The sequence below is a fragment of the Calidris pugnax genome, unplaced genomic scaffold, assembly GCF_001431845.1.
Source record: "Calidris pugnax isolate Ruff unplaced genomic scaffold, ASM143184v1 scaffold17, whole genome shotgun sequence".
In the NCBI taxonomy this organism is placed as follows: Eukaryota; Metazoa; Chordata; class Aves; order Charadriiformes; family Scolopacidae; genus Calidris; species Calidris pugnax.
Genome location: NW_015090794.1, coordinates 4,190,836 through 4,218,685, shown reverse-complemented (window position 1 = coordinate 4,218,685; position 27,850 = coordinate 4,190,836). Strand labels below are relative to the sequence as shown.

General features: G+C 47.6%; 1 protein-coding gene across 1 annotated transcript in view; it reads right to left on the bottom strand.

Annotated features, from left to right (window-relative positions):
* The window catches only part of USP31 (ubiquitin specific peptidase 31), a 51,741-nt gene extending 23,993 nt beyond the window's left edge, over nt 1-27,748 (bottom strand). The window contains exons 1-16 of the mRNA XM_014936663.1: nt 27,707-27,748; nt 13,269-13,406; nt 12,690-12,778; nt 11,482-11,574; nt 10,185-10,320; nt 9,518-9,662; nt 8,558-8,741; nt 7,725-7,836; nt 7,036-7,130; nt 6,659-6,736; nt 6,005-6,134; nt 5,133-5,252; nt 4,728-4,953; nt 3,719-3,877; nt 2,834-2,986; nt 237-1,795 (exon numbers count right to left, since the gene is read on the bottom strand). Of these exons, the coding sequence (XP_014792149.1) occupies nt 252-1,795; nt 2,834-2,986; nt 3,719-3,877; nt 4,728-4,953; nt 5,133-5,252; nt 6,005-6,134; nt 6,659-6,736; nt 7,036-7,130; nt 7,725-7,836; nt 8,558-8,741; nt 9,518-9,662; nt 10,185-10,320; nt 11,482-11,574; nt 12,690-12,778; nt 13,269-13,385 (3,381 nt within the window). The 5' untranslated portion in view covers nt 13,386-13,406; nt 27,707-27,748 and the 3' untranslated portion in view covers nt 237-251. The remainder of the gene's footprint in view (nt 1-236; nt 1,796-2,833; nt 2,987-3,718; nt 3,878-4,727; nt 4,954-5,132; nt 5,253-6,004; nt 6,135-6,658; nt 6,737-7,035; nt 7,131-7,724; nt 7,837-8,557; nt 8,742-9,517; nt 9,663-10,184; nt 10,321-11,481; nt 11,575-12,689; nt 12,779-13,268; nt 13,407-27,706) is intronic.
* Nucleotides 27,749-27,850: the final 102 nt, after the last annotated feature.

The following is a 27,850-nucleotide window of genomic DNA, read 5'->3' as shown; positions in this document are numbered from 1 at the left end:
TTCTAGAAAGAGACTCCTGTACAAGTGCTATGGGACAGCTGCATTCATGTTCAACAACGACTCCAGCTAGACTACTTGCATCAGTGCTGGCTGCCTGTGGCTATTTGGTTTGATGGCAGAATCAAAAAGGCGCTTTAACAACTTGCAGTTAACTTCTCCTCAAAACATACATTAGGCACATGAACAAAAAAACAAGAGCTCAGAATAAATTAGCTTCTCAGCAGAAGAAAAGACACCTGGATTGCAGCATTTCACTGAGGTTCCAGAGAAGGCCGTACAGACACCTGCATGCTGGAAGGTAATTTTTTCAGTGGCTTGTCAGCAGACTGCTTGCCACTGGAAGGAGGAGACTGGACTCCGGGATCTAGCTGGGAAGACTTGGACTTGCGACTGGATAGCAGAGAATGTTTGTTGGGTGTGGCATCTTTTGGGGCAAGTTTTTCTTTTGCAGTGATGTTGGCATTGGTTTGAGAGGCTGGTGGGACAACACCTTTCTCCGATTTGTCTTCCAGCACGTTTTTACTGCCTGACTTGGAACTGCCACTCCCCGTCTTTTTAGAGAGCATCGTTGTCTTTCCCAGGTCTGCTGACCTCCGGGTCTCCTTCTGCCTTAAGGCTGATTTAAAGAAGGACAATCCTTTCTCTTCTGACTTGCTGTCCCTCTTCAAACCAGAACGCACACTAACATTTGGAGACCGCAGGTTGGCCATAGAGGAGCTCCGCACGTGTTTGCTGTCTACTGCCCTGCTGTCACTCCTGGAGTGGCTTATCCGTGGGGAGCTCGTTCTTGAACTGCTGGTAACACTCGTTTTATCCGACCCCAGACTTATCTTAGAGCCCTCTCTGCTGAGGCTTCGGTCTGAAGTCCGGCTCTTCCCAGCAGAAGAGCCCTTAGTCAATGAGCCTGATGGGGTTTTCTTGGCAGCTGCGGAGGATGGAGAAGAACCTGACTTTTGCTTCTGTTGAGCCGATGGGACAGCCACCTCAAGGGGCTTCGTGCTATGGTCCTTCCTAGCCTGAGTGGGAGCAGGAGACCCATGTCGCCCACTGGCCCTAGAGGAGTCCGTCTTACTTCTAGACCGGGAAACTTTCTGGGAACTCCTTAGTGGAGGAGGAGAAGAGCGAGAGACTTTGGTCTCTTGGTTAGATAAGACTGTCCTTCCCTTCCTCAAACTTTTGTCTGGCTCAGAAACCCCCTTGGAGCTGTGAACCTTCTTAGGGGTGCCATCTGCCTTCTCTGCAGCCAGCCCTGTCCCACTGGGGGCTTTCACCTCCTTGACTGGAGAACTATCCACAGAATCACTCTGATCAACAAAGGCGATCTGATTGTTGTTATCAAAAGGGTCCAAAGCAGGGTGATTCCTGTCTGGCTGCACAGAGCTTTTAACATACCCATCTGAAAGATCTGAGCTAGATGTCCTTACAACAGACTCTTCCCTGAATGCCCCTTCCATGACAGCCAAAGGGGCTCTGCGAGCCGTCCTGTGCTCTCGCCGACTGCCATCACAGGGCTCCAAGTAGCTGCTAGAGAGATTCCTCAGGCTGCCGAAGCAAGAGGTGGAGACTTTATCATCAGCAGCCTCCCCAATCTTCTCCAGGGTGGAAGCAGAGGTATGTACAGGGGAATCTCCAGAGAAGCGGGATGGAGAGTTGGAGCGCAACTGCAGTTTTGCAGAGAGTGACCACGAGGGCCTGACACCATTTTCACTCACTGCCAGTGGGCTGGTGACAGAAGATCTAGATGACAAGCTCTGACGCTGGACACTCCTTACAAAGGGTCGAGTTGAGAATCCTCCTGCAGAGAAAGCAAGTGACATCCTCAGTATGAAAGCCAAGCCTGCAATCAGTTTATCCCACCCATCCACAGATGCCGTTTCCCTAAGAGAGTGAGACAGCCCACCCACACCACATCCTATGCCCATCTCTCCATGCCTGCTGCAGGCACACCTTCTTGCATAAAAGCTGAATAAGAAATTCAACAACTGTTAGTTGCTAGTGGTCACCCAGAAGTAAGTCTCTGAAGCTTCAAACTGGAAAATGCAGGTTTTCCTCTCATCCCCGAGCAGCAGGAGACCAAACACAGGTTTCTGCACCTTGGAAGTCTTTGAAACTAGAAATGAGTTCACCAACTGCAACTGTGCTCCCAGAAATACCTTTTCCTGTATCAAAGAATATTTTCCCATACCTTCCTGTAAAAGGCAAAGTAGGATTCCTACCTCTTTTGTGTAGTGTATTTGTATTTATAAACAAAGTACAACAATAAGCATTTTAGAAACGTGACTGCCATGGCTAGATCTGACAGATCACAACCCTGCTGCAGGGACATCACCCACTTCAAAATGCTCAGACTGACCCCTGAAGCTCCATAATTTCAGAAGTTACAAGGCAGTAGGTGGAGGACCCAGACAAAGCCAGGAACTGAACTGTTATTTGCACACAGAAGTGAATTTGTGTATCTTCACACCTCCCTGGGAGCAGTCTACAGCATGACAGCAGACAATTAGTGCCTATGCTAAGCTGTAGCGATTCGTCAGCCTCCCTGCAAATGTGCTGTTGTGAAACCCAGAAAAAACACAAGCACAAAAAGTTCTTGACTGAAAGGTTTCATTGATGGCATTTTCTTTCTTTGAAAGGTTCCTGTCCTGCTCTTCTCCATCCTTTCACATCAGAGAAAAGCTCACTTGTGCCAAAACCTATCTGCTCCTACCGACACAGTGTCTGCCTCCCCCAGCTGCTACAGTAACTACATATTTTGCAGCTATTTTAGCAGGGATCTTGTAACAGAAAGACCAGTGGCCCTGTATTGCCCCTCCACAGCAGTGTTGATACACACCATCATCTTCACTCCTTTCCCCAGTCAGCTCTACCGATTCTGAGAGCGAAGCCAGAGACGTGCGCCGCGATGACGCTGCCGAAGCAATGCTGGGCTGCTTGCTACCAGGAAGACGGCTGACCCAGTGCTCACAGAGAGAGGAGCTTGTGGAGCCTGCAAGGAATCAGGCACAGATATCAGGCCAGTAGCATGTAGCTGCAGAACATGTGAAACCTTAGAAAGCCACCGAGAATCAGGTACGAACTGGCTTTGACAGACACCTGGAGTCTGGAGCTGTCCCAAGATACTGGCTGGGACAGGAAGTTGTTACTCTTATGAATTAGTTATGGTTATAATAGTTATGGTCATAATAGTTATGGTCATAAGTGACAGAATTGCACTTGTCCCAGCATGCTGTGAATCAAAAGAATCAGCGCAGCACACAGGCAGTGGGCAGTCCTTGACCTGCCACAAAAACACAGTGTAAATCCTTTCCTTTCCAAAGGCAAGTTACCAAGCCTGCATCTGCTCCCAGCTCACCCCAGGTTCAACCACCACCTTCAGCTGCTGGCTGTTTACCCGAGACCAACGGCTCTGCTGCAGGGAACGAGCCAGTCACATTTTTATGCCATGGTTTTGACAAGGGCAGGTCTGAGCAGAATTACCCAAGGAGATGGAAGGGGGTTCCCCCATCTCTACAGCCTCTTTGCCACAACCAACCTTACCAGAAGAGGTGGGAGTTCCCCATGGCCTCTGATGCAGAGCAGCAGACTGAGACAAGCCTCGCTGAGTTCTGGGACAGAGAGCTGGGGCTTAAGCAGAGCTGGGCAGAAAGTTCTTCAGAAGGACAAACTACCCATGAAAGAGAAACTACAACCACTCCTTGACAATGCCAGAGGGGCTTACCTGCCACAGAGCTGTTAGCAGACCATGATGGGATTGCTGTGCGTCTCTGATAGAAAAGAATATAAGCTGTCTGCTTGCAGACTTCGGTTTCAGAAAGTTGCTGAACTTCACTGTCATCAAAGCAGTACCACTGGCCATCAACCGAGTTTTTGCAATATGCTGAGAGAAAATACATTACTATTAGACTTTCCTCACTCCTATTACTCTCAAGGTTTGCTGTATGATAACTGAAACTTATGTGCTATGATGGACTCAGAGGAGAACGAAAGGAATAGATTTACTCGTGCAACACATCCTCGTCCAGTCTGACTAGTGAGATGGGGCCTGAGGCCACCAGAATACAATAAACAGCTCACATTCCAAGATTTTCTTTGTCCAACTTTACTGCTCAGAACAGAGCACCACTTGGGGTGGCTCCATTCATCTCACGTTCCGTTACTTTTGGCAGTCTGCCTCCATCAGTGAATCTCCTTCTGACTGAGCCCACCCAGGACAACAAAGCCCAGAGACATACATCAGAGTTAAAAACCAGACATATGAAGTCATACAGATCCTAAGAACCATCAAGCAACTTTGTCTATCCCTGGCTGCTCTGGAAAAAGCAAAGAGGAGTTCATAAACAGGCTGTGCACATGGGGAATGTGCAAATACTCCGTATGTACAACAGCCTCTTTCAACTACAGAAGTTCTGTGTTGAGTGGCCAGAAGCATTTTTGAAACATGGAAGTCAGTTACATTACTCTGAAGAATAATGTAAAAAAAAAAAAAAAAAAAAAAAAAAAAAAAAAAAAAGGCAGAGAAAGAAATCTACATTTGGGGTTAACAGACATTGCTGCATTCCTCAAAGTCATAAAAGTTACCCCTCTGGTATTCCATAGCCAACCCCTGTTAGGTAGGTCCTTTTGTCAAGAAAGATCAGGAATTTATGGACACTTGATAGAAAAATACAACTGGGTGTTTAATTTCTGAAAGGATCCAACATACATACGTAACATTACAGGATACTTGCCTGTATAGTGTCCCCCTTGCATGGTGCCATGATGATTGCAGACAGCATACAGGTCATAGATATAGTCCTCAGGATCCCTTCCAAGACCGTAAGGTCTCCTCCAGGGTGACCAGTGAGACGGCAGACTCCAACTGCTCTGACTGCGTTTAACTACATGAGGAGTCATGTCCAAGCCACTCAGGGGGAATTTAACCATGTTTTGAAGTTTCATCCTTCGGTCTCCTTCCTGTGTATACAGAGAACAGTATGAGCTACAGTGGCAGTGAGGTCACTGTGCTTGGGGAAAACAAAAAACCAGGAGAGGAATGCATATGGCAGAACAGCAGCCTCTGAAGAGGTGGCCTAGTTAGGTCACTCCCTGGCTGAGGAGTCCTCCTCCAGCATCCTCACAACAGACATCCTTACCTGTCTAAACCTTTTGAGATGTATAATGAGAACATCAGGTAAGGTCCAGAGGCTCAGTGTGATGCTACCCTGCTGCAGCTGCTTGCAGTGTGGGCATCGCCATGCATCATCTGGGGCAAGCTACAAGGAAGAGTCATGAGTGGGTATTAGTTTCCAAATTCCAAGGCATTACACCACCATTCCCCTGCTGCCCCACGTCTAGGGCAGACACTGACCCCTGCACCCCAACTACCTCCAGCATTTACAGCAGATTAGAGACCTCTGGCAAAGAAATGCAGATTGCTTACATGTTCCAGGCAAGGCCAGATCAGACCCATCTCCAGCCTGCCCTGTGACACACCGTCTCTCCTGCTACTTCAACCTCCTCACACCACAAGCTGAGCTAGAGGAGGAGAGCTGCCACGGCTCTGGAGAACTAGCTCGGCAGCCACTGTGCTGCTATTTGGGGTTCCCATTCAGTGAGGGCTGCCTTGAGCCCACCCCAGCCCTAGTCAGGCTTGGAAACACTCAACTGCTCCAAGACAGAGCAGTAAATTCCCCATGAAGAAGCCAGGTTGTTCTAACCCTTTATAACACACGACAGAAAAAGATATTGCTATTTCACAGGAAGGAAACTGCAGAACAGGAGTAAGTTCTTGTATCAACATTTGGGGGGCAAAAAACCCAAAGCAGTACCTCCCACAGCTCTCTCCTCACTGCAGGGAAACTCTCCTAGCAGGACTGGGAACTAGTGTTGTGTTACAAATTTATTCTCCTGTCTCAACAGATCAGTGTTTGCAGAAAACAGCTACTCTGCTGAGTGCGGGAGTTCAGGCAGCACGTGGAGCAGCCAGATCTTCCGAGTCCTGGCTGCTGTACAGTCTTGTCCCTACCTGTTCCTCTTTGGTGTACAGTTGGAAACACTGAGATAAAGTGCAGGTCTGAGGTTGATGATGAAGCTCTCTCTGCTGGCGGACGCTTTCGGAGTCTGGAATATACTCCTCTTCTGTATTCACAAACAAGCTGTATCAGGGAGACAACACATTTACCAACACATCCACCCGCTCCCCATGCTGCTGAGGAGCCACTCTGAAGGTACATTCAGCAGCTCTTCCCTGGATTTGTCCCATTACAGGTGAGCGACAGCTGACTGGCAAGAGATCCTGCCAGGGCAACACGGGGGTAAACAGCTTCAGTGGGCACCCTCTCCATTTGGGTGGATCTCAAATGGAGTGGGTTTATCTCAAGAGAGAAAAAGCTACTCACTGCCCACAAACTCTCTCACACAAATATGATTTGTGGGGGAAGGAGTCACAGGGGATATGCCTGCTCCATAATGCAAAATCCCAGCTACAGAGAAAAGGACTCCAACTCAGAGCAAGTCCAGGGCACCCAGCCCCAGTCTGTCCCTGCCAACAAGGACCAGGGGACGGGGTAGAGATTTTGAGGGGTCTCATGTTTGCTGAAGGGTGCACAATTCCCACAAGCAAGTCAAAAGCATCTCTCTCAAGGTTAACACACTTTAAGGCTTTCCACTTCATACTTACTAATCTTTAGTTTCTTTGTCCCATTCTACCACTAATTTCACATGAGCAGTTCCCCCCTGTCCACATGACTTCAATGCCCTGGAGAGAGGAGCAGACAAAAGTTAGACCATCTTTCAATCTGAAGCCTACATTATCTTTTACATGCATTTAACTTCTTTCCACTAGCCCTTCATCCTTCCTCCACTCCCACACAGCTCAAGTTTGCAAAGGAGTAAAAGGAATCCATACAGCAGAGAATATGGCAAAGCTGGCAAACTGCATTTACTTAAATACATTGATTCCCTTTAGACACCAAGACTGTCCCTTTCTGCACGTCTACACACTGAGTTCCCAGCTGAGAAACCTCTCAGCACTCCCGGGAATGAGGATCAACTCACCTTTCCACTGTTGGATGGCAGAGGGGTCGCTCCTCCTGAGGTAGCAAGTACGTTATGCCCACAACACTGACCACTCGCAAGCTGAATGGGCAGACCTACAACAAAGAGAGGAGAAGGCATCTCAATGGCTCAAACCACACTTACCTACGTGCAAACCTGATCTCAGCACTGGCTGATACGTACTTTATCCTAGAATGTGTTTTACACGAGAAAGCAAATGCACAAGGTCTCAAATATGCCTACACCAAGCAGCTAACAGAGGGGTGAGGTACAGCAGCTCAAGCTTTGTACCCAACAACTCCTCTACAGTGACCAGAGAAAACAGCCCTGTGCTCCTCAGAAATATGCAGTTGCTAAGCAAATGTTTCAGGCTTTCTTATAGGCCAACACCACCAACCAGTGGATTTCCAGTGCAGACAGCAGCACTAACCTGTCAAGTACATCTTGGGGGTAAGGAAGGAAGTGAAGCATGCAATTTCTTCACCTGATAAGTCTAATCTTACCTGTACCTTTCAGCAAATAGACAAAAGAGGTGAAATACCAGACTTGGACATTATTGCACAAAGAAATATTGGGAAACCATGAGTTCAGCACATGCAGCACATTTATCACTACAAGTAACTCGCTTCCCCTTTAGTTCCCATCACACAGATCTGGAAGTCCCACAACAGATGAGCCATTTGCCTCACCTGCATGCAGGCTGCAGGCCGCAGGAAATACTGCATCTTCTCCAAAATTTCCTTCTGCAGAATATCCCAAGCAATTGTTTTTTCCAAATGTAACACAAAGGGCAAGCCAAACCTACAGGAAGAAGTAGCATTTGAGGCAGCAATTAAAAGATTATTCCGTTCAGCAATCAGATTCCCAAATTCTGACAGTGTCACTCTTCTGACTCGGCAACTGCGGAGCTTGGAATGCTTTGGGTGAAACTCCCCAGAAACAAGGCATTTAAAAACTTGTCTCCAGAGGAGAGGTGCTTAACTTTGAGGAATCACTCAAAGTAATGGCTGCCCATGCAGAGGGCCCTTTTTAATGGACTGCAGCCCTGCTCTGAGCTCAAGCTGCTTGCTTCAAGCTGCAGAGCTTTGCAACTGTCACCTGGCTGTGACTTTTGTGAAACAAAGCAACTGAGATAGTTCTCAGAGTCTGTGGTTGGTACAAATGCCTTTGCCATGGTCGTTTCTCACTTCCCCCCCGTCCCCCCGTTTGTGCTCTAATTAAAAATTCCCACATATGACAGGATCTGGTCAGATGTGCTTGCTGCCAGGTAGCTCTATAGAGAGGTGGTACATCCTTCCAACTGGTCTGCATTCACCGCTTCCCAGTAACACTGCACTATTTGGAGTTCACCCAATTTAGGAATATTTTGCTGCATTCATTAATGTTTTTTGATCAACATGTTCTTTAGCACCTAATGGAAGCTGTCACTCCTTCACCTTGTGCTTTCACTACACAGCAAGCAAAACTCAGGTCAATTAAGGAAGCAGCCAGAAGAATAACTAATTGTGAAGCTGTCAATCACCTTCTGCTCTGCTGTCCAGTGCACGCCCTGTTACACACCAGCAACACAATCTTGTCATTTGCTGCTGGTTTAGTAGAGGACTGTTCCAGTTTTCCAGATTTCACTGTTCCTTGAGAGTAAGATATTGTTCGGGAGTGCTCAGTGCCACATTTCAAGTTATTCAGGTTATTGTTCACATGTATGCCTGAAAAATTAGGAGAAAGGAAACATTTTGTTACGTCATTTGCCTTTAGTGCCTTGAAGAAACCCCCCTTCAGCTGCAGAGGAGCAGGTCAATACGGAATCAAGACCATTTTTATTACTTGCATGAAGGCTTCAAAGAGCAATTACTTTTCATAGTGACTATTTCCTTACAAAAAGAAATTATATGCAAGCGCTCATCTAACTGATTTTTCACAGTAATTTGTACAAGCACTCATAGCTTTGTCTGCCCGCAAGAAAAGCTAAAGTGACAGAAACCCTACTTGCTACTTCCAATAATAAAATTTGCCTTTGATTATGCTCTGTCTACCCAGGATGCAATTATTCCCTTTCACCGAGAGGGAGACGCAGAGAAGCTGAGGGTTTTGAGCTTTGAAAGAGAAAGCGTTTGTTCATTCCTGAGACTGTTTATTCATCACGGGCAATCTGATTTTAAATAACACAATTTCAGTGACTTCATCTGGTGCCTAGCAGGTCTTTAAATTAAGCCTGACAACAGATTTCACATTAAGCCAGCCTGGCCTCCAGAATCAGCCTCGGGAAGAGGAAGAAAGGAGCATACATTGCTTCTTGATAACCTCCCGGCTGACAACACCATTAAGTCTGCTGGAATGAGTCTGGACAAAGTCAGACTTGAAATCAATACACCAAAACGTAAACTACTTGTGGGATTTTTAATTCTCCAGTATATCCTTTTCCAAAACAAGCCTCCATCACCTAGTCACCTGAGGTAGGCATTAAGCTGAGTTATTGACTTACCTCTCTGACTAAGGATACCCTCGGGCCTAAATATCTCTGGGGTCTCAAAGGCAAATATACAGTCGCTTTCATGAATGGTGTCCAGGTCATCCGTATCGCAGAAGGAGCGATGAAACCCATCGTAGTACATCTCCGTCAGCACGATCTAGAGTCAGCATAAGCAAACCAGAACCCATTAAACCACCCCTGCCTGGTCCAGCTCATCCGCCCTGTTTCTTGACTTGGATTTTCCCGGTAAAGGATGGCATTCCTCAAAACATCCTGTCATTGGCCAGGAGTGAGAAATAGGGAAAAGGACTGCCTTAAAGGAGAAACTGTGGTAAAGGGAGCACATGGAGATGTTTTTGTGGGATCTGACATCTTTCCTGAGGTTTTCCTACAGAGGAATTCCCCACAGGTGCCTGATGGTTCCTTCACTGCCAGCACACACTAATCGCCGTGTGATCAGGCAGAAGATCCACACACCCCACTGATGGCTATCCCAACATCACTAGGTTTCAAAAAGCCAAAGCACAGGGAAAAGCATGATCCAGATTACCACTACCCCGCTTCCCCATTCAACCATGGGCAGCAAATTTCAATTCCTACATATCCAACACAGGATGAAAGCCTCCACGCTCCCACACGCTGAAGGCAGAGCACACGGGTAATGAGACCAGCCCGTTACCTGCTCCGTGGGTATCTTGGTCTCTGAGGAGACAGCCTCCCGCAGCCTGGCCACCGTTCCAGAGATGGGCACGGCCACCCCAATCCGCATGCAGTGCGAGCACTTCCCCTGGTACACCACGGTGACGTAGAGCGGCCTGCGGAGAGCACAGGAGGCATTGCTGGGGCTGAGCACTTCTTGGCACTACCTTGAGTAGAACCAGCCCAACCTGGGTGGATCCAGCTGCCCATAAGCTACAGGGACCCCCCAGCAGTCTGGATCCACCTCATACTGGATTTAGCTCAGATGCAGCCAGGCCAGTATGTTTGATTTCCAAAAACTCCTTTCTTACTACATGCACTGGGGTTAGTTGCTCCCCACAAGCAGAATGTCTTTTCCAAAAAAGTCCCCCAAAGTTAAAAATAAAATTCTCTATAACAAGGTAATCATAATTTTCCAACAAAGATCCTGTAATGCTTCTTAGGACAGCACGAGGCAGCATTTCAAAGCACTCGGAGAGCTGTGGTTGGGAACAGCTGCTCCAAGTTGCCTCAACACTCAATCCTGCCTCCAGCAGCAGCCACAAGTACTACCTCAAGAAGAGGAGACCGGGGCTGCTGGCCTACCAGGGACTCAGTGGTGGAGCAGGGACTTCTGAACCAAACGTGACAGTCATATTTAACACACCCTTTCACTACTTTGTTCCATTGCTTCTTGAACCCATACCAAGTTTTCTGCAAGCAAGACATCAGGTGAAGGAGTTGCTTATTTATACAACGGGTAGTTTTGCTGTGCATCTTTATTTTTGCTCTGAACTTTTTATCTGGATCTTATGCTGCCTGGAGCTTTTTTCTTTATTGGCAACAGCTGTCTTTCAAAAAAAGCAAAACATTTTGCAGAAATGCTTTTAACCTCACTTTTTGAAATGGGAGTGATCAGTGAGACTGTTCTAGAACTAGAAAAAAAGGTTAAAAAAAAAAAAAGTGTTTCATCCTTTTCCCCTTTTTAATTTGAAAATGCTATAAATTAAGTCAGAAGCAAAATATTTTGGTTACCTGAATCAAAGATATTTTTTTCTCCCCAAAATTAATTCTATAGGAAGTTAAGGGTGGGGGCGGAAGGCCATTCTGAAAGTAGTAAAAAGCTCAATTTTCCAATTTACCTGCAAAGCAAAAATTAAAGCCCCATATGGTCCTATCTATCTTTTTTAAAGACTTACTGTAGAGATTTTGCTGACACCTCTCTTCCTTCTGTAGCAAATTAAACATCACTATATGCATGGGAAACAGCCAACGTTAAGTTCAAGACAGTTACATACCGTGTATGAGGCAAAGGAATCGGCAGAGAGATGCAGAGAAAAGGGTCAAAGGTGTTACTCTGCTTCTGGCAATGAGGGCACGTCAGGGAGGACCTAGTACAAACATCAATAATATGACAGAGTTATACCTCATTTCATCAGGAATGGATAAGTCATCAAATCACAAATAAAAGTCTTCGCATACCATCCTGGCTGCCCCTTTCTAGTCTCTTTTTTCTCCGTACAGAGAGGCTCTGCACAGAGGCTGTATAGACACAGCTGCTATAAATGATAGCCTCCTGATTCCTAGATCCTTTTAAAGTAATTAGTCTCAAAGTTCACTACAGGGCATGCCAGGAAAAGGCTCCACTCCACTTACTGAATATGACTTTTAATAAACATCACTGCAAAATTAATAATTCACCAACAGTAGCTGCAACATGGAAGAGCTGAAAGAGTTTTCTCTTTGAGGAGGGGGGAAGTAATGGGAAAGAGATGGTGACAGTCAGCATTGCAGGTGTTCGGATCTCCCTTCCTCAGAAGGGGAGAGCTCCAGACAATATATCTCTCACATCCAGAATTAACCTGCACCTTACGCTGGCTTTGTGGTTTATACCAGGCTTAAGGTTTCTCCTTGGCAAATACTAGGGAGAAAGCCCAGCAATTAAAATTCTTACAGCAGCACAGATACAAGCCATCGAGGAACACTGGAAATTAGGCTGTTTTCTTGTATTAGCTCTGAAATTAGAAAGCTCACTTCCTAGGAACTATGGGAAAGCCCTGAAGGGACAGCGAAAGATTCAGCTTGGAATTCCCAAGTGCCAGATAACAGGAACTCTGCAAGAAGCCTGGGATCCATAACTCCCCATCAGCCCCCAGGCACCCCCAGATCTTGCCACAGGCTCTCGCTCTGAACAGTCAGGGTAAAAAGCACTGAGTTGTCCCGAGTCTTTGCTCCACTGAGCACTGACTTGCTACCAGGATGCACCAGGGCAGGTGAAGAGGTAGTACATATTGCAGATTTTCACAGAAACTACCACATTTGAAGTAGTGAAAGCCTCTCTTTCCTCTGGAGCAAGAGCTTAGATCAGATTTCATTCAGAAGTAATTTAGAAATAGCTGTTAACACAGAGACATCAGTCTCAACTGTACTGGGAGGTAGCATCAGGGTAGAATTATACTGGGGTCACCAATACATGCAATAATGCCTCAAAATTTACAAAATATACCTGTACTGGGCTTGGAAGAGTTCCTGCACAAAAGTACTACTGATTGGAAAGGCTGGTCCCTCGAGCAGCACATCATCCTCCAGCGGTGGCTAAAAGAGAAGAATAAACCCTAGAAGCACACCCAGGCACAGAGGTGCACCAGAGATGCCTCCAGTATTCCTTGTTGAATTTGTGCCCTCCTTGCCCAAAACCACCAGAAAAAGGTCACAAGATTTTGAAATCACAAGCGTGCTCTGCTCACAGGAGTGGTTATGCAGAAAGGCAGTAGCCAGGGCAGTCTAAGGAAAGGCAGGGATCTCCCACCAGATGATGTGCCTGGCAGTCCCTCCCCTGTAACACCTTCCAGCTCTGGCAGAGCAGTATGTGACCGTTCACAAGCCATTGTATTGGGGAACACTTGCCAGGGATTAGCAAAACAGCTAGTTACATTTACAAGGCCAGAAACAAATGGTATTTTAAGCCAAGGCTCTTCTTCCATACAAAGTATCGGAGTTGAGAAGCCAACAGGGAGATCTAATTTAAAAAGAAAGACTGCATGCAAAGTTACAGCTGCTCTCCCACGCCAGCAAAACCCCTTACCTTGAGCGGAGGCATGCCACTGAAATTCACCACGTTGTTCAGATCTTCGTGGACTCTGTCTAGAAGCCAAAGCAGGAACTCCTGCGCATCGTGCTGGGCATTCCCACGGTACTGCATAGCATTCTTGGACACGATGTTCTGCAGAGAGACAAGAGACACCGTCCAGAAAAAGCACAAGCATCAAGCTTTTCCCTCTACCGAGCCCTCACAATGAGACTGGCAGAGGTGACAGCACAAACAAAACAAGGGGCTGCTGGTAACTCTGGGGGGGTCACTGCCTTCCCACAGCACCTGGGGACAGGCCAGGAGATACCATGGCCTGTAGGACCCTACCCCCACCTTGATTTAGAGAATAAGCCTTAGAGAATAAATCTCTGCCCTTGTTGGGCAGAGAACCTGCCTCCTGCTCTCACAACAGACCAGAGGGGTTACAGCAGCAGCTACGGAGGAACTGCATCATCATTTAAACAGAACTGTTTATAGCAAACTTGGGACTCATTAGATAAGATGAACACAGAAACAATCAACCTACAATACTTTCACGTAAGCGAAGAGCAAGGCAAGCTCACTTCAATACACTGACAACAGGCAGTATTTCCCACACTGACACAGAGCAAAGGGTATTTTTAATCACACCTATCCATGTACCACAGGGTCTGAAACTGTTCAATTCCCCAAATCTAGGATATCTATTCTTTAAGAGAGATACTTCAAATATCTATTATTTATCTATAATATCTATTTTATTTATTTAAGATAAATCTATTTAACCTATTTATTTAAAATCTATTTATTACTTCAAAACAAGTATTTAAATTGAAGCAAAACAAGTCTCCTAATACCCACTCACACACTCTAGCTCATCGCTGCTTTGGTGAGGTAACAGATTTCCCAAAACCTAGATGCAGAACTATACGCACACAATTCCAGGAATCTGCCAAGATCACTACCTCAAAACCACAGATGCTTCTACAAACCCATCACCCCAATAATATGCAGAAAGGGCAAACTTACTTTGCATCAGACACCTTCTTTAGCACACAAGGAGTACAGTCACCATATAATTATCTCCACTAGGTATCAAGTACCCACGATGCACGATTTGCTCACCCTATGTACCATCCTCTACTGCCATTAACCAAAACAGAAAACTTGCTTAGGACAGATCACTGAGCAGGAGGAAAAGCACATCGTACAGAGCGATGAAGGACTGTCCCAGCCAGGGGTGCAGTCTTCCCTCACAAGCACAAGGAACCAAAGTGTCACAGAGCGACCAGCACCAGAGCAGTGTGGTACCCGACGGGTGCTGCTGGACCACTGAACTCCAGACAAGGCAGGACCCAGTCACAGTGCACAACTGGCACTATATATATATGCTACGAGCCTGGGGAACGCATCTAATCTACTCTTGAATTTCCAGAAAAAGCTGTCTCAGAAGGACATAAGAACATTCAAGGGATTTGCTCAAACCTGTTTTTCTTCCGGACACAAACAGGAAGGACTCGAAGCTCACCAGCAACCAAAATCTGCTCTTTGCAGATTTATCCTTGCTCTGCAGACACCTTTCGTAACGTTAAAGCTTGTGCTGAGCACCCCAGCCAGGCCACACACACCCCTTCCTCAGGACAATGTCTCCTTCTCCTCCTTGAAAAGCCAACGTGAGGCACGCCAGGGTTTACTACAGAAGGTTGTTCCTCACCAACAACCAACATCAGGAAACTCTTTCTCTGTTCCAGCTCTGTGATCTCACTTTTACCTCCACAACAAAACCCGAATGGCCAGCCAACACTCATCACTGTGCACCAGGAGAGATGGCACAGGCTCTGGAGGATAGGAACCTGGCAGCAATATCTGCATTCAGCAGAAACAGTCTCTGGAGTAACATGCTGTGGTGGCCTGACCCCAGCAGCTGAGCCAGGGTTCCTTCCTGAGCAGCAGACGCCAGCACTGCTGTAGGAAAGCCAACATGTTCTGCTTTTCCAACGAAGCACCAGGCTGCAGCCAGGAGGTCAGCCTGCTCCTCCCACCGCTCAACATACAGGCAGGACCTTCAATCTAACACATGGGTCAGCCACCCCCACGCTCCCACTCCACCAATTTTAACCACACATTCAATACCAGGCCTTTCTTTGCAAGAAACAGGCCCATAGCAAAGCCACGAGCACAGCAATTCTCCAACCTCCCCATGCCGCAAAGCTACCGGGAAAAACAATCTTGTTTGGGATGAGCCATGTTAGCAGTGCTGCACCTACGTCCTGCAGAGAGACAGAAAGTGCTTACACAGGATTCAGATTCTTTTGAGCAGGGTCCCCAAAAAGGGGCAGTGGCACCAGCAGAGAGTGGTACCTGCCGGGTGAGAGCCCCACGGGGAGGCTGCGGCAGACCGGCCGCCCCGAGCAGGGCCAGGCAGGATGCACACACACGGTATCAGAGCTCCTCCCTTTCTCTAATCAGACTTTACAACAGATTTGAGAAATGAGGTTGGGCTGCTTGCTTTATCCCTTTAGAAAATGGGGTCACCAGAAGCTGGGGGGGAGGGTGTGGTTTGAAAAAAGACAGAAAAGGACCGATCAACATATATTCTCTATCCTCTATAATCTGTCCACCTGCCTCAAGGCAGCAAAATAAGAGAAAACAGAAATAATCTGCTCTCATTACATATGTGCAAGCCCTTCTGACAAGAGCACTCACAAGGCAGCTCCTTACTGCTGGATACCAGCAGGTCCAGAGGCAGGTCTCAGACCCAGGTCCTGCCTCAAGCAGGGGCATTGGAGCCGGTCATCTGTCCAGCCCCACGGCACCATGACTTAAGTCCATGGCCCCAGCAAATAGTCAGCTGTTGCTGACAGGATTTAGTGGGTCATCTAGAATCAGGAAAAATTGATATTCCAAAATATCCAAAACATCCATGGCAAGGCAAGGAGGCTGGTACTCACAGCAGTGTGTTTAGCTGAACACACACAGATAAAGGTGTAGGCAAGAATTTAAGACATGCATGTATAGATTTCTTTTGCAAACATTATCTTTATTCAAAAAAAATTACAATGAAAATTAAATGTAGGCCTTAAATTACTGTGTCAAGTTCTAAACTGAAAAATCAATCACTGAAGTGTGAAGCAGAGATTTTAGTCCAGACTCAAGTGGTTCTCTTGCTACACCTTTTCTCTAGAATTGCTACCTGTGCCTCCGCAGCAACACATGGAGGCACATTGCCTTCTAATGGCCTTATTCATCCTTCCCCTCTACACCCAGCTGAGCATGCCAAGGTGACAATGTCCAGTATATCCAGTATACCACCAAAGGGGCTCCAAAGGCAGCGCAGGTGACAGCAAGACCAAGCCCACTCTTCTCAGCAGTGAGTTGACCAAAGAGGGCCAAGAGAAACGGAGGTGCTGAAACACACACACCCTCCAGCAGTGTATGGTCCTCTCTGCACTAAGACATAAAAAGGTATGTTATCATCAGGCCAGCACTAACGCTTTTCAGGCGGCATGCTAAGAACTGGCTGCTTAATCTGGTCTAGTTTGTTTTAGCAAAGTTAGCCAACAGGTGCTACCAGCACGCTGTAAGACCTAGTCTAGACAGAATTGAAGATAAAAGGGTCTTTAGTTACTGCTAGGAGGAAGTGAATCTGGTATTTCAAGTAAAAAAGGGGGGGTTCTGTGTGGAAACAGGCAAGTAAAGACTTCAGGAATCCAGGCTATTGTTTCTTATCGCCTCTCTCCCAGTGTCACCAGCACATCATTCCAGTCTAGACTCCCGCTGGCTTTTACTGGCATGCATTCCTGGTGATGTGTTGTCCTACTGTGAGCTGCACAAGCCTGTAACACCCCGCAGCAGAGAGAACCCTGGGGATTTGCAACTGCCACGTGTCTTGGGCCGTATCTGTGTCATTCCCCATCTCCGAAACACCTCCATGATAGCTGTTCTGGTTTCCTCAACACTCGCATCCTGGGTGGACCAAGGATAAAGAGCTGCCTGTGGAGACAGATCACAAGACGCTGGAAGTGATTCAGGAAGCACTACAAAATATCAGATGCAATTCCCTCACAAGAGGCTCTGCCACAAAAACACTCCAGCAATAGCAGCGCGTTCCCAGCGTTACTCATGCTTCCTGCCATCCCTGCTACAAGAGGGTTTGTTATTACTTAAACCTCTGCGTCTGCTGCTCTGTGAAATGTTATGTGCCTTCCTCCCAGTACACCACGAGATGCCGGGGCAGCAAAGCAAACCCAGACAGGCAAGGTGTAAAGGAGGAGCAACAGATACACAGTGCGGAACAGCCAGTATTAAGGAACACAACTAAACCCAAGCAAGAGATAAAGGCACCGACTCAAATAAATAATTTAACAATTTGAAATACCAGAAGCTCCTAAAGCACAGTCTCCACTCAAGTAGATGGCTTGGCAATCAAATACAGCCCCACACACCTCCCTGTCTCCAAAGCCAGCCCCCTCGCTCAGGCTGAGGGCTGTATGAATAAGTAGTATGGACCACAAAGCCCTGTGCAATAGATGGGGGACTGCAACCTCTTGGCAAGCCAGACTGGCATCTCCTGAGCAGCTCTAATAACATTTGGTGGGCAACAAGACAAAGCAAGGAAGCATCTCATTTTTAAGGATCATCTGCCCTGAACCTTATGAGGAGAGACTGAGAGAGCTGGGACTCTTTAGTCTGGAGAAGAGAAGGCTGAGGGGAGACCTTATCAACGCCTACAAGTATCTCAAGGGAGGGTTGAAGGAGGAGGGAGCCAGACTCTTTTCAGTGGTTCCCACTGAGAGGACGAGGGGCAATGGGCACAAGTTGGAACATAAGAGGTTCCACTCAAATACGAGGAGAAACTTCTTCACGGTGAGGGTGACGGAACCCTGGAACAGGCTGCCCAGGGAGGGTGTGTAGTCCCCTTCTTTGGAGATTTTCAAGACCCACCTGGATGCAGTCCTGAGTGACATGCTCTAGCTCTAGGCAATCCTGCTTCAGCAGGGGAGTTGGACTAGATGATCTCTATGGTCCCTTCCAACTCTAGAAATTCAGTGAAATTCAGTGAAAACCTCTTTGCATTTATTTTGAGACTCCACGTCCAGCTCACCAGCTGCCACCCAGGGCAGTGGGTCTCCTGCCCTTGCTGTGGGGCACTGCAGAGCTAAGATGGTTCCACTTAGTCTGTGATGGTGCGACCCAGGTGACACGTGCACAGCCCAGGCAGCCACCTCAGTTTAGATGAGGCCACAACTGCAACATCCCTTCCTGAAGATGCCTGCTCCACCACCCAGGCTGCAGAAAAATTACTCTAGACAAGGCCAAGTACAAATCAAAACAACCTCAAACCTTCCTCTTTCACTCATCAAGAGAAGACAACACCTCGTTTTGCTGGCCCTGCTTGTGCTGAACCCACCACAGCAATGCAACAGCAACTGGCTGTAGATACAGAGTTAAGAAACAATTGGTTTAAAAACAAAGCATAAAGACACATTAAAAACACCACATTTACCAACCCCCCATAGCCTTTAATCCTCTGCCCCTAATCTGGCTCTGTTAAGTATAGGTGGTGCATCTGAACAGACTCCATCCATCACCAGAGGGTATTAAGAGCGGCTCAAGAAAGGTTTTGGTGCAGCTGTTTCAAATGTGAGACACCAGGAGCGAGTACAGACTCTGAAGCTCCTTCCCAACACCTTTCCATGACTACACAGAGCCGTGCACTTCCAGCTCCTCTCCCAGCTCAGCCCCTGAGCCTGGCAGGAAAAGGAATGAATCTTGCCTTCCCCCAGATGTGTGAGCACTGGCACGCAGGCACCCTGAATGGAACCGGCACCATCAAAAGAGATAAGAGGAGGAAAATCATAATTTCATATCGATCACATACACTTATCTAATCCCCTAACGTAAGCACCCTATAACCAAACAAGTCCCTGTCCGTCTATAAAGCAGATTTACGGCAAAGACGCATTATCATTTTTATCAGTCCACTGAAAGTTTAATAATCATTCATCTATTGCTCTAAATAGATGCAATAAATAAATCCAAACATAGCTGAACTACTGGCTTCTCCTTTGCTGCTGTTATTGTTTGAGATCACAAAGACAGCTAAAGGAAAAATGTCAGTCTGCTACTTTCCAGTGTGCCTCTGGTAGGAAGCAGCTGTGGAAAGATTTTTGTACATGAACGGATGAAGCCAGCTCATTAGAGACCTGACACAATGACACACGTGAGCAGGAAAGAAAGGCTATTCTTCATCTTTCATTGAACATCATCAAGTTATGTTCAACCAGTTGTTTTTTTTCAAATCCACAGACTCTGTGTTTGGGCAACTTCTAAAGCAGACATCTCATGAAGAGTTTATGTAAGTTATTCCCTCCACTCACACACAGAAACAGCAAATTCCCCCCTCTGAAGTGAGATGGCCTTTTCTGGGGAAAGCAATACCTGGGAAATAGAGCAGCTCAGACCTTCCGTTCTTCCCCAGACTGGGGACAATGCCAAGGCCAGCACTGATCTTTTGCCCAGGTGAAAGTGCCAGCAGAGATGCTGCCAGCAGGGACCATTACCATTGTTCCTAGCCAGGGCCCCGCTGCTGGCTGCCACCAACAGACCTGCACGGCTTCCAGCACTCGGGACACGTCGGCTCAGCTGCTGCAGACTGCACACAGCAGAAAAAAAGAAAATGAGGACAAATGAGTGCGATGAGTCTCCCCCCTCCACAGAGGCTCACGGCGATGCTGGCTGCCTTCTCCGCAACAGCACTGGCAGAGTGAGACAGCCAGAAACCCACCCTTACTGCCAGGGGCTGGCAGCAGAAAACCTCTGGAGCATCTCCCTGTGCACGTAGGGACAGCTGGGTCACAGACCCACAAGTTCAGCACCAGCCCAGGGTTCACCCATCTGTCTCTTGTCCTGCACCGAGGACGAGGAGCTGGTCCAGGGCAGCTGGGAGGTGCTGGGGCTCCAGAGGCAGCACCCCACAGCAGAATATGGTGGTTCTGTGGGCGGCCAGCCATCCCTGGGGCCAGAAGACAACAGCTTCCTGCACAGCCAGGCCCTTGCGTGCCACAGAGGGGGAAATAAGCACAGCCATTTATTATTACACTTCAAAAAGTGAAAACAAGAGGAGCACGGCAGAGTGCAGCATTAAGCACAGCCATTTATTATTACACTTCAAAAAGTGAAAACAAGAGGAGCATGGCAGAGTGGGGATGTGAAAAAAAAGTGAAAACAAGAGGAGCCAGGACCAGAGGGGATGCTCCACCGCGTTTAACAAGCCCGGACAAGAAGCATTACTCCACCGGCCCCTGACTGACATCTGTCCTGTGCTAGCAGCTACTCTCACCCTTCCAGGCTAAAGCCTTAGTTAATCCTGATTAACCACCTTTCTTCAACACGTTAAGGAGAGAGTGAAGTTTGTCAAGACACCTTCCAGGATCGCTGTGCGCGCACGCAGCGCTCCCTCCTCCAGGCAGGCTCCGGCAGGCAGAGCCGCTGGCAGCTCCCCAACCCGGGGAGCACAGTGGGAGCAGGCAGAGGGCTCGCAGCCAGGGCCAGCACTCGCCAGCCACCTCTCCCACACGGGAAAGGCATCTAGAAAGGTGGGTGGTTGGGTGTTGTGCTCCCAAACACACACGGTCTTCGCAGGAGCACAGTCGAAGGCACTGCCGGGAGTCAGGGCTGACTGCTGGCAGCATTCATCCTTACAAACAGCAGAAATACAATTTTGTTCTACAAACCAACTTCGTTTTCTTGCTACATTAGCAGAGTGATAGGTGGGATTCAAAACAGCAAGGGGTTAAGGAGCAGGGGAATTCCACCAGCATGAAGTGGTTCAGTAGAGCCAGGAAATGCTGGTGTAGAGGACAGACTCCAAGGCTGGGTTTGGGAGCCCAAGGAGCTCCCGCTCCAGCTACACACTCCTGCTTCTCCCGCTCTCCCCAGGCTTTGCCTCAGGTCCCAAGTCAGAGTACAGGCCCCCGGAGACGGGGATCTGCTCACACGAGCCTCCCCACGCACTCCAAGGATGCTGCAAAATAAAATTAATTTCACTGACACAACCATATGCAAAAGAGTTCATTAAAGCAGTGCACTGCATCAGTCACGCGTTCAGATGGAAGCACAAAATGGGTTTACTCGCAATCAAGCGTGGCCATTTATAAATGCCAGCGTGCAAAGCAGGGCACGGAGCAACGCACGGATCCAATTAAGCTGCCTGAGAACAAGCATTCCCTCAGCCCTTCCACAAGTTGCCAGACATGACATGGTTTTCATACCTTCACCATTTGTGCTTCTGTGGGGGCAGTGTGGAAATAAGGACCTCAGAGCTCAGAAGACAGAGAACACGTTTGGCAACGATGCACCATCGCCCTCCAGCCCCACAGAGGGTCCATCCAGCCACCAGCCCCACAGGGACACCTCACAAGAAGGCCGTGGAGCTGCTCTACGTTGGGGTCCCTTCCCTGCCTCCCCTCTCCTCATCTCCTGGACTCCTGGAGATAAGCAGCTGCATCACTTCTGCTTCCCCTCCAGCAGAATCCCCTCTGCAAACCAGTGTTTGACCTCTGGACTCTGCAGGTCAGCTCTCCACTTCCCAGCCTTCGATCTGAGTTAGTGTGGCAGAAGTTCGAAGTATAACCCAGAAATCCCCAGAAAAAGCTTTGGATTTGACAGGTAAATCAGACTGCTGCTTTAAGGCAACCAGGATCTTGCTGCAGGAAACCTTTCACAGGAGGTTACGGGAGGGGGAAAAAAGTAAAGAATGATATGCTTCAATTGTAAGGAAATACACACAAAGAAAAATGTAAAACAAACAAGAAAAACCCCAAACCTCCCACACACAATAATGGACTTGCATCTTATTGATCATTAACATTAAAAAAAGAAAAGTCTAACTTGGAAAGAGTGCCAAAGACCTTTGTGACCCCTGTGAAGAAGAGAGAAATATGTTCCCATGATGTCAAGAAATGTCACGATAACGATGTAGAAAATTTATAACTTGCTTCTTGTTTTGAGTGTGTCAATTCCAAATCCCAGAGCAGCTCTAGGACATGTCTTCCCATTTCAATGGCATCACTGGGAGCACCTGGACTGAACTGGAACAAGCACTTCAAGATTCCATGTTACCCAACCCTACTCAAAGCCCTTTTAGATGAACAAAGGAACTGAAACACCAGGAACCAAGAGATGAGGGACCAGGAGGGAAGGGTGAAGAGTCTTGCACTGCTTCTTTCATGTCCCATTCTTCCATCTCTTTGTTCAAAGGGAGGACAATCAGCTCTCTACAGAAATATTTTAGGAATAAGCAGTTAACGCTGTCCAGAATAAAATAACTGATCGCTGCACTAGGCAGAGTGCAAGATAATTAAACATGATCCAGGGGATCTCATTGCACATATAACTGGCCCCGTTAGCAAAGTACGAGGGCTCTAGTGAGTAGAAGAGCTTGTTGCTAACAGCTCCAAGGCTTCCAATGCCCAAACTGCAGTGAGCAACCCCATGCTGAGAACTGCTGTTGTTTAATCTACATCAGGAGGTAAAGATACTATGTCAACACTTTGCAGGAGTCCCTTCATAACACAGAGGAGTTATTTATTAATTCACAAAGAAGTGACCAGCACAGTTGACAGATTGCTTGTCCCAGTTGCAGTGTTTACACCAAGCACGTTTCTAAATCACAAGCTTCTTGAAACTGTAAGTTACACGCGGCTACTATGAAACTTTACACTAAACATAGGTTTAAAAATAAATAAAAATGGAAGCAGCACTATTGACCTGGCACAATAATCCCTGCTCTACTAACAGAAACTCATTCTGGGTTCAGATCTAATTCTGATAATCCAACTTGATCCAGTTCTTACTATTTTACTGTATTTGCTGTACACACTGCAGGTCATAAAAATAAGGCACTCTTCATCTTGTAGAACCAAAAAAAAAGAAATCAATGCAGTTCTAGCACACAAAGGGTCTTGTTAAACACTGGACATGCTTCAGTGTGCAACTGGCTTAGCTACGAAGAAAGCCTCAAAACAGAAAAAAACCTCATCAGCCACAGGAGACCAGAACTCCACGGATGGCAAAAGTAGAGGATCTGGATAAGCATATATAATTTTTCAAGCCGAATTAGTTTAAATAAAAACTCTTCTCACTTAAGACCCCCATCATCACCTCCAAGCATCACAGACCAATTCCCCATGACAAAGGGTGCTCTGTCCTCACTATCCGACACTCCCAGGAACTTTGCAGGCAGAATGGGACAGCTCCCTGCAAAAAAAAACAAGCCGAAGCACAGCTACTGCTTATACAATAGATGTTTGTCACCATTGTCACACCATCACAAAGGGGAAAGAGGAAGCACAAGCTGTAATATTGGCCCCTGTTATGAAAGCAGCAGCTCTGTTTAGACAGGAAAATAAAAACCACTGAGCAATCAGAAGAAAAGGATTGTTAAAACAAACTGCAAGTGAGCACAGGACAAACGGGAAAGTCATCCAAAGCAGAGATAAAAAACCAACATCCATCACCTCTGCCACAGGGCTCCTGTACCATCTCCCGGGAAGGGAGGCACGGGCTCCCTTCTGCTCCCAGCCCCAGGGAACCAAACCCCTCTGCTTCCACATCCCAGTCCACTCCTTCTCTGGGCTTTTCCTACTGCTACAGCCTTCTACACCTCCTCCAGCTCTCGTGCAGACGTACCTCCCCACTGCCTTTGACTCCTGCTCGCTCAGCCGCAGAATGCAGAGCACCAGCCCGGGGCAGCAAACACCCCAGTAGCAGGAATAGCAGAGGGTACACACAGCTTTACACGTGACTTCCACTGCTCTTCAGTCCCAGAGAGCAAGCACTGCCACAGCCCTCCTTGGTGCCCTTCCCACAGCAGTCCCCTGTCCCCAGGACAAGCCACAGAGCCACGTTGCTGACTGGGAAGAAAATCATAGAATTGTCTAGGTTGGAAGGGAGCTTTAAGATCACCTAGCCCAACCATCAAGCTAACTCTGATAAAATAAATAAATAAATAAATCACTAAACCATGTCTCCAAGCACTATATCAATCCATCTTTTGAATACCTCCAGGGATGGTGCCTCAACCACCTCCCTGGGCAGCCCATTCCAATGCTTAATAACTCTTTCAGTATAAAAAATTTTCCCAATATCCAGTCTGAACTTCCCCTGGTGCAACTTGAGGCCATTTCCTCTTGTCCTATTGCCTGTGTCGTGGGAGAAGAGACTGACCCGCGCCTCTCTACAACCTCCTTTCAGGTAGTTCTAGACAGCGATTATTAAACATTATTAAAAAAAATTTTCTTGTGGCAGAAAGAAGTGTCAGGCTTAAAATATAGAAACTGGCAGAGATCCTTGTGTTTCAAGTAGATCGGACCAGAAACAATTTACTAGCTGCTGGCTGGGTGAACTCTTCTTCTCCCCTCCCCGTGTATTAGCTCTCTTGCAAGGCTCTCTCTCCATCCTGCAATTACAAGACAACCCATTTTATACAAACCACTTGTTTTAATTGCAATTTGCTTGTTTTCAGCGGCAGGACTACATGATTCATGAACCCATGGGATGGGTTATTTCTTGAACACCAACCTAAAAAGGGAGAAAAGACTACCAAGAAAAACCAGCTAAGGGTAAAAAACATCTAGAAACTTACCCCCTCAAAGGCCTCTGTCCACAAGGACTCAGAGAAACCCTCTCTTAGAAAGGAACTTCCTTTGCCCCAAGAAAAAAGCCTACAGGTATAAGAATGAGTAAGAGGATAAGTATTATTCTTTATCCTAAAATACGCTTAGCGCTTGCAGATAAGTATTTAGGAATCAGGAAGTGTTATATTCAGTGCCAAAAAATGGAAAAAAAGGCAAAAAAAACCCCAACACACATGGATTTCTAAGCATGCTGGCTAAAGAGCTTTTTGACTACCAAATAAATATTACTATCAATAGCTATTACTGTTGAAGTCAAAGTGCAGAATGACTCTCCTGAAAACATTTTTCACCCTTAAAAAAAAAAAAATTAAAGTAATGAAGATAGGGAATGTTCTACCCTCTATCCAAAACAAGCTTAGGGAGATGTTTCTCTTGTTTTGGGGAGAAGCAGGAGTTTCCAGAGTGAAAATGCCAATCTTCACAGAATCGTAGTGGTTGGAAGGGACCTCAGAGATCATCGAGTCCAAATCTAAAATCTAAGCCTATTTACATCTTTAAATTAACTGTGCAAGTCTGCTGCTGAAAAAAATTGTAATTAAGAACACTGAATTTAATAGCAGGTTCGGGCTACTTAACTGTCTTTAGAGGCGTTAATTTACTATTAAAAACAATTGACCCTTGTGAAGAAACAGCTGAGTACTTAACATAATGACAAAGTCCTTTGGAGGAAGACACGGGCTGTTGACATTGCGCAGCAGTGAACAGGACCTACAGAGACAAGATCCCCCACAGCAAGATGCTTTTAAAAACCTCCTGGGGATGTGGCAAGTAGAAGATTGATGGGCTCCTGCTACATCAACAAGTAGAAAAGCATTCGCTTACCGTTAGTGACGCCTGCAAATAAGCGAAGACAGTTCCACTGTAAAAAAAAATCCAAACCTAAATGAATTTGGAACATGGCCTTAATTTAATCTACAGACCTGTTTCTCTTCCTCCTTCTGTCACTCTTATCTGAACACCTCCACCGCAGGCCTCCATAAACAGCATTTCTTGTCCTAGAAAGTGGTCTGCCTTCCCCTTTGATTTTATCAGTTACACTGGCAAACGATAACTCTGCTTTTGCAACCTTTTATTCCTCTTATTACTCGGGAGAAATCCACAATTTCCTCTCCTGCCAGAACGCCTCTAGAGCGGCGAAGGATTACGATAAAGGCGAGTGCCCAGTGCTAGTGCCAGGGCTGGATGCACCGAAACTGCAGCTGAACAGATCAGCTTCCAAGCCCTCCTCCATCAATAAACACTTCTGAAAACACCAGAGTCGTACACAGTCCCTACCCAGCGCCAGGCATCCTCGAGAGAGGGCGGGCACCTTCGCTCCACAGGCAAACAGCCGGGCTCCCCAGAGAATACCCCCCATACGGCCGTGGTGAGGGTGGATGCAGCTGCCTGGAAACAGGAGAAGCAAAGGGAAGAGATGCTGGCCGTGCGTCAGTCCAAATGACTGAGGATACCAAAGACTACTGATACCTCAGAAGAGGCTCTCGGACATCCCACCATCCAACAGACACCAAAGAACAACAGATGTTGGTACCCACAGCCTCTACTGGCTGTTGCACCCCATTGGAACTGAAGACAGAGAGCCAGAGAACATGTGAACTAGGCTCTTGCTGTATTTTCATGCATCTGTGCATCCCCTCTCCAACTCACTCAGCAAGAAAAATTCCCCTAAAGCAAAGCTCTTCAAGTTAATGGTGTGGAAGCCACCACCTACCCTCTCATTCTTTCACACAGTCAAGGAGTTTCATGCACCAAGGAATCACCGTTACAATAAAACTTCACAACACCCTTAACTGTTTCGAGAAGCAAGGTAGGCCTGGAGCGCTTTTGAAACAGTTGTGTCTTATTTAATCCCAAAGCATTGCAGGGCGTTTTTAACCCGTAGGCACAATGGCCATGCCCTCTGCTACAACAACTCCCAGGACGGGTGTGCTGCCTGCAGCGGGGCAGGACAGGAGATGGCCAGGTCAGATCAAACCATGGCACGAGGGCTCCAGCACAGAGAATGCCATGGTATTAAACACCAGTCAGTACGAGCAGGAGGTTACGATTCCGTATTCCTGCACCACATCCCCCAAATCAGCTCCCAACTGCTCAGGGAGGTTGGGAATCGCACTTCTTAAGAGCCTCCTCCTTCTCCCGTGTACGCTCACAGCTCCCGGCTCCAGCGCTGCAACAATTAGTCGCAACTTCTCTAAATGCGGCACAACAGAGGTATGAAACAGCAAAATGGACACTTTCACCAGTAAAAAGCAGCAGAGGGGTCAGCCAGCTTTCAACACCGTCAGGGACAGACGGAGCAGCGGTGCCCCGACTACAGGCACTCACCCTGGGGACAACCAGAGAGCCCGAGGGCAACCACCATGGCCAACGGTGTGGACACACGAGGCCGTCACTTGGCCAGACTGGGGGTCTGCTTCTGCCCAAGGATGGCGGAGCAGCTCTCCAGAGCTACTGGAGTTCAGATGGCAAGGCCAGAGGGCTTTTCACACCGTGTGGGCACTCGGACCAGCAACAAGGCCCCACCATGCCTGGCACGACGGCTTGGAGCCCAGCTGCCAGGTGAGGGGCCCCGAGGTGCCGTGCCATCCCCACAGCGAGGAGGAAAGGCGCTCCAGGGCTAGTCCATGCTGCTCCATGACGGACAAGGCCCTGGTCAGCGCAACCACCTCACGCTCGGCCTTCCCGCCTCGAAGGGACGAGGCCACCATCCCCACCAGCAGCCAGGGCCCTGCCAGGCCCGGCCGCCCCGCTCACCTTGAAGTCTCGGCTGTGCTGCGGGGTGTACTCCAATGTCCAGAGGGCCCTCACCAGCTGCGCCAGCTGCTCGGTGACCTCGCCGGGGGTGGGCGGTGGGCCGTCGGCGGCGGGGCCGGGGGTGGCGGCGGGGAGGGGAGGGGG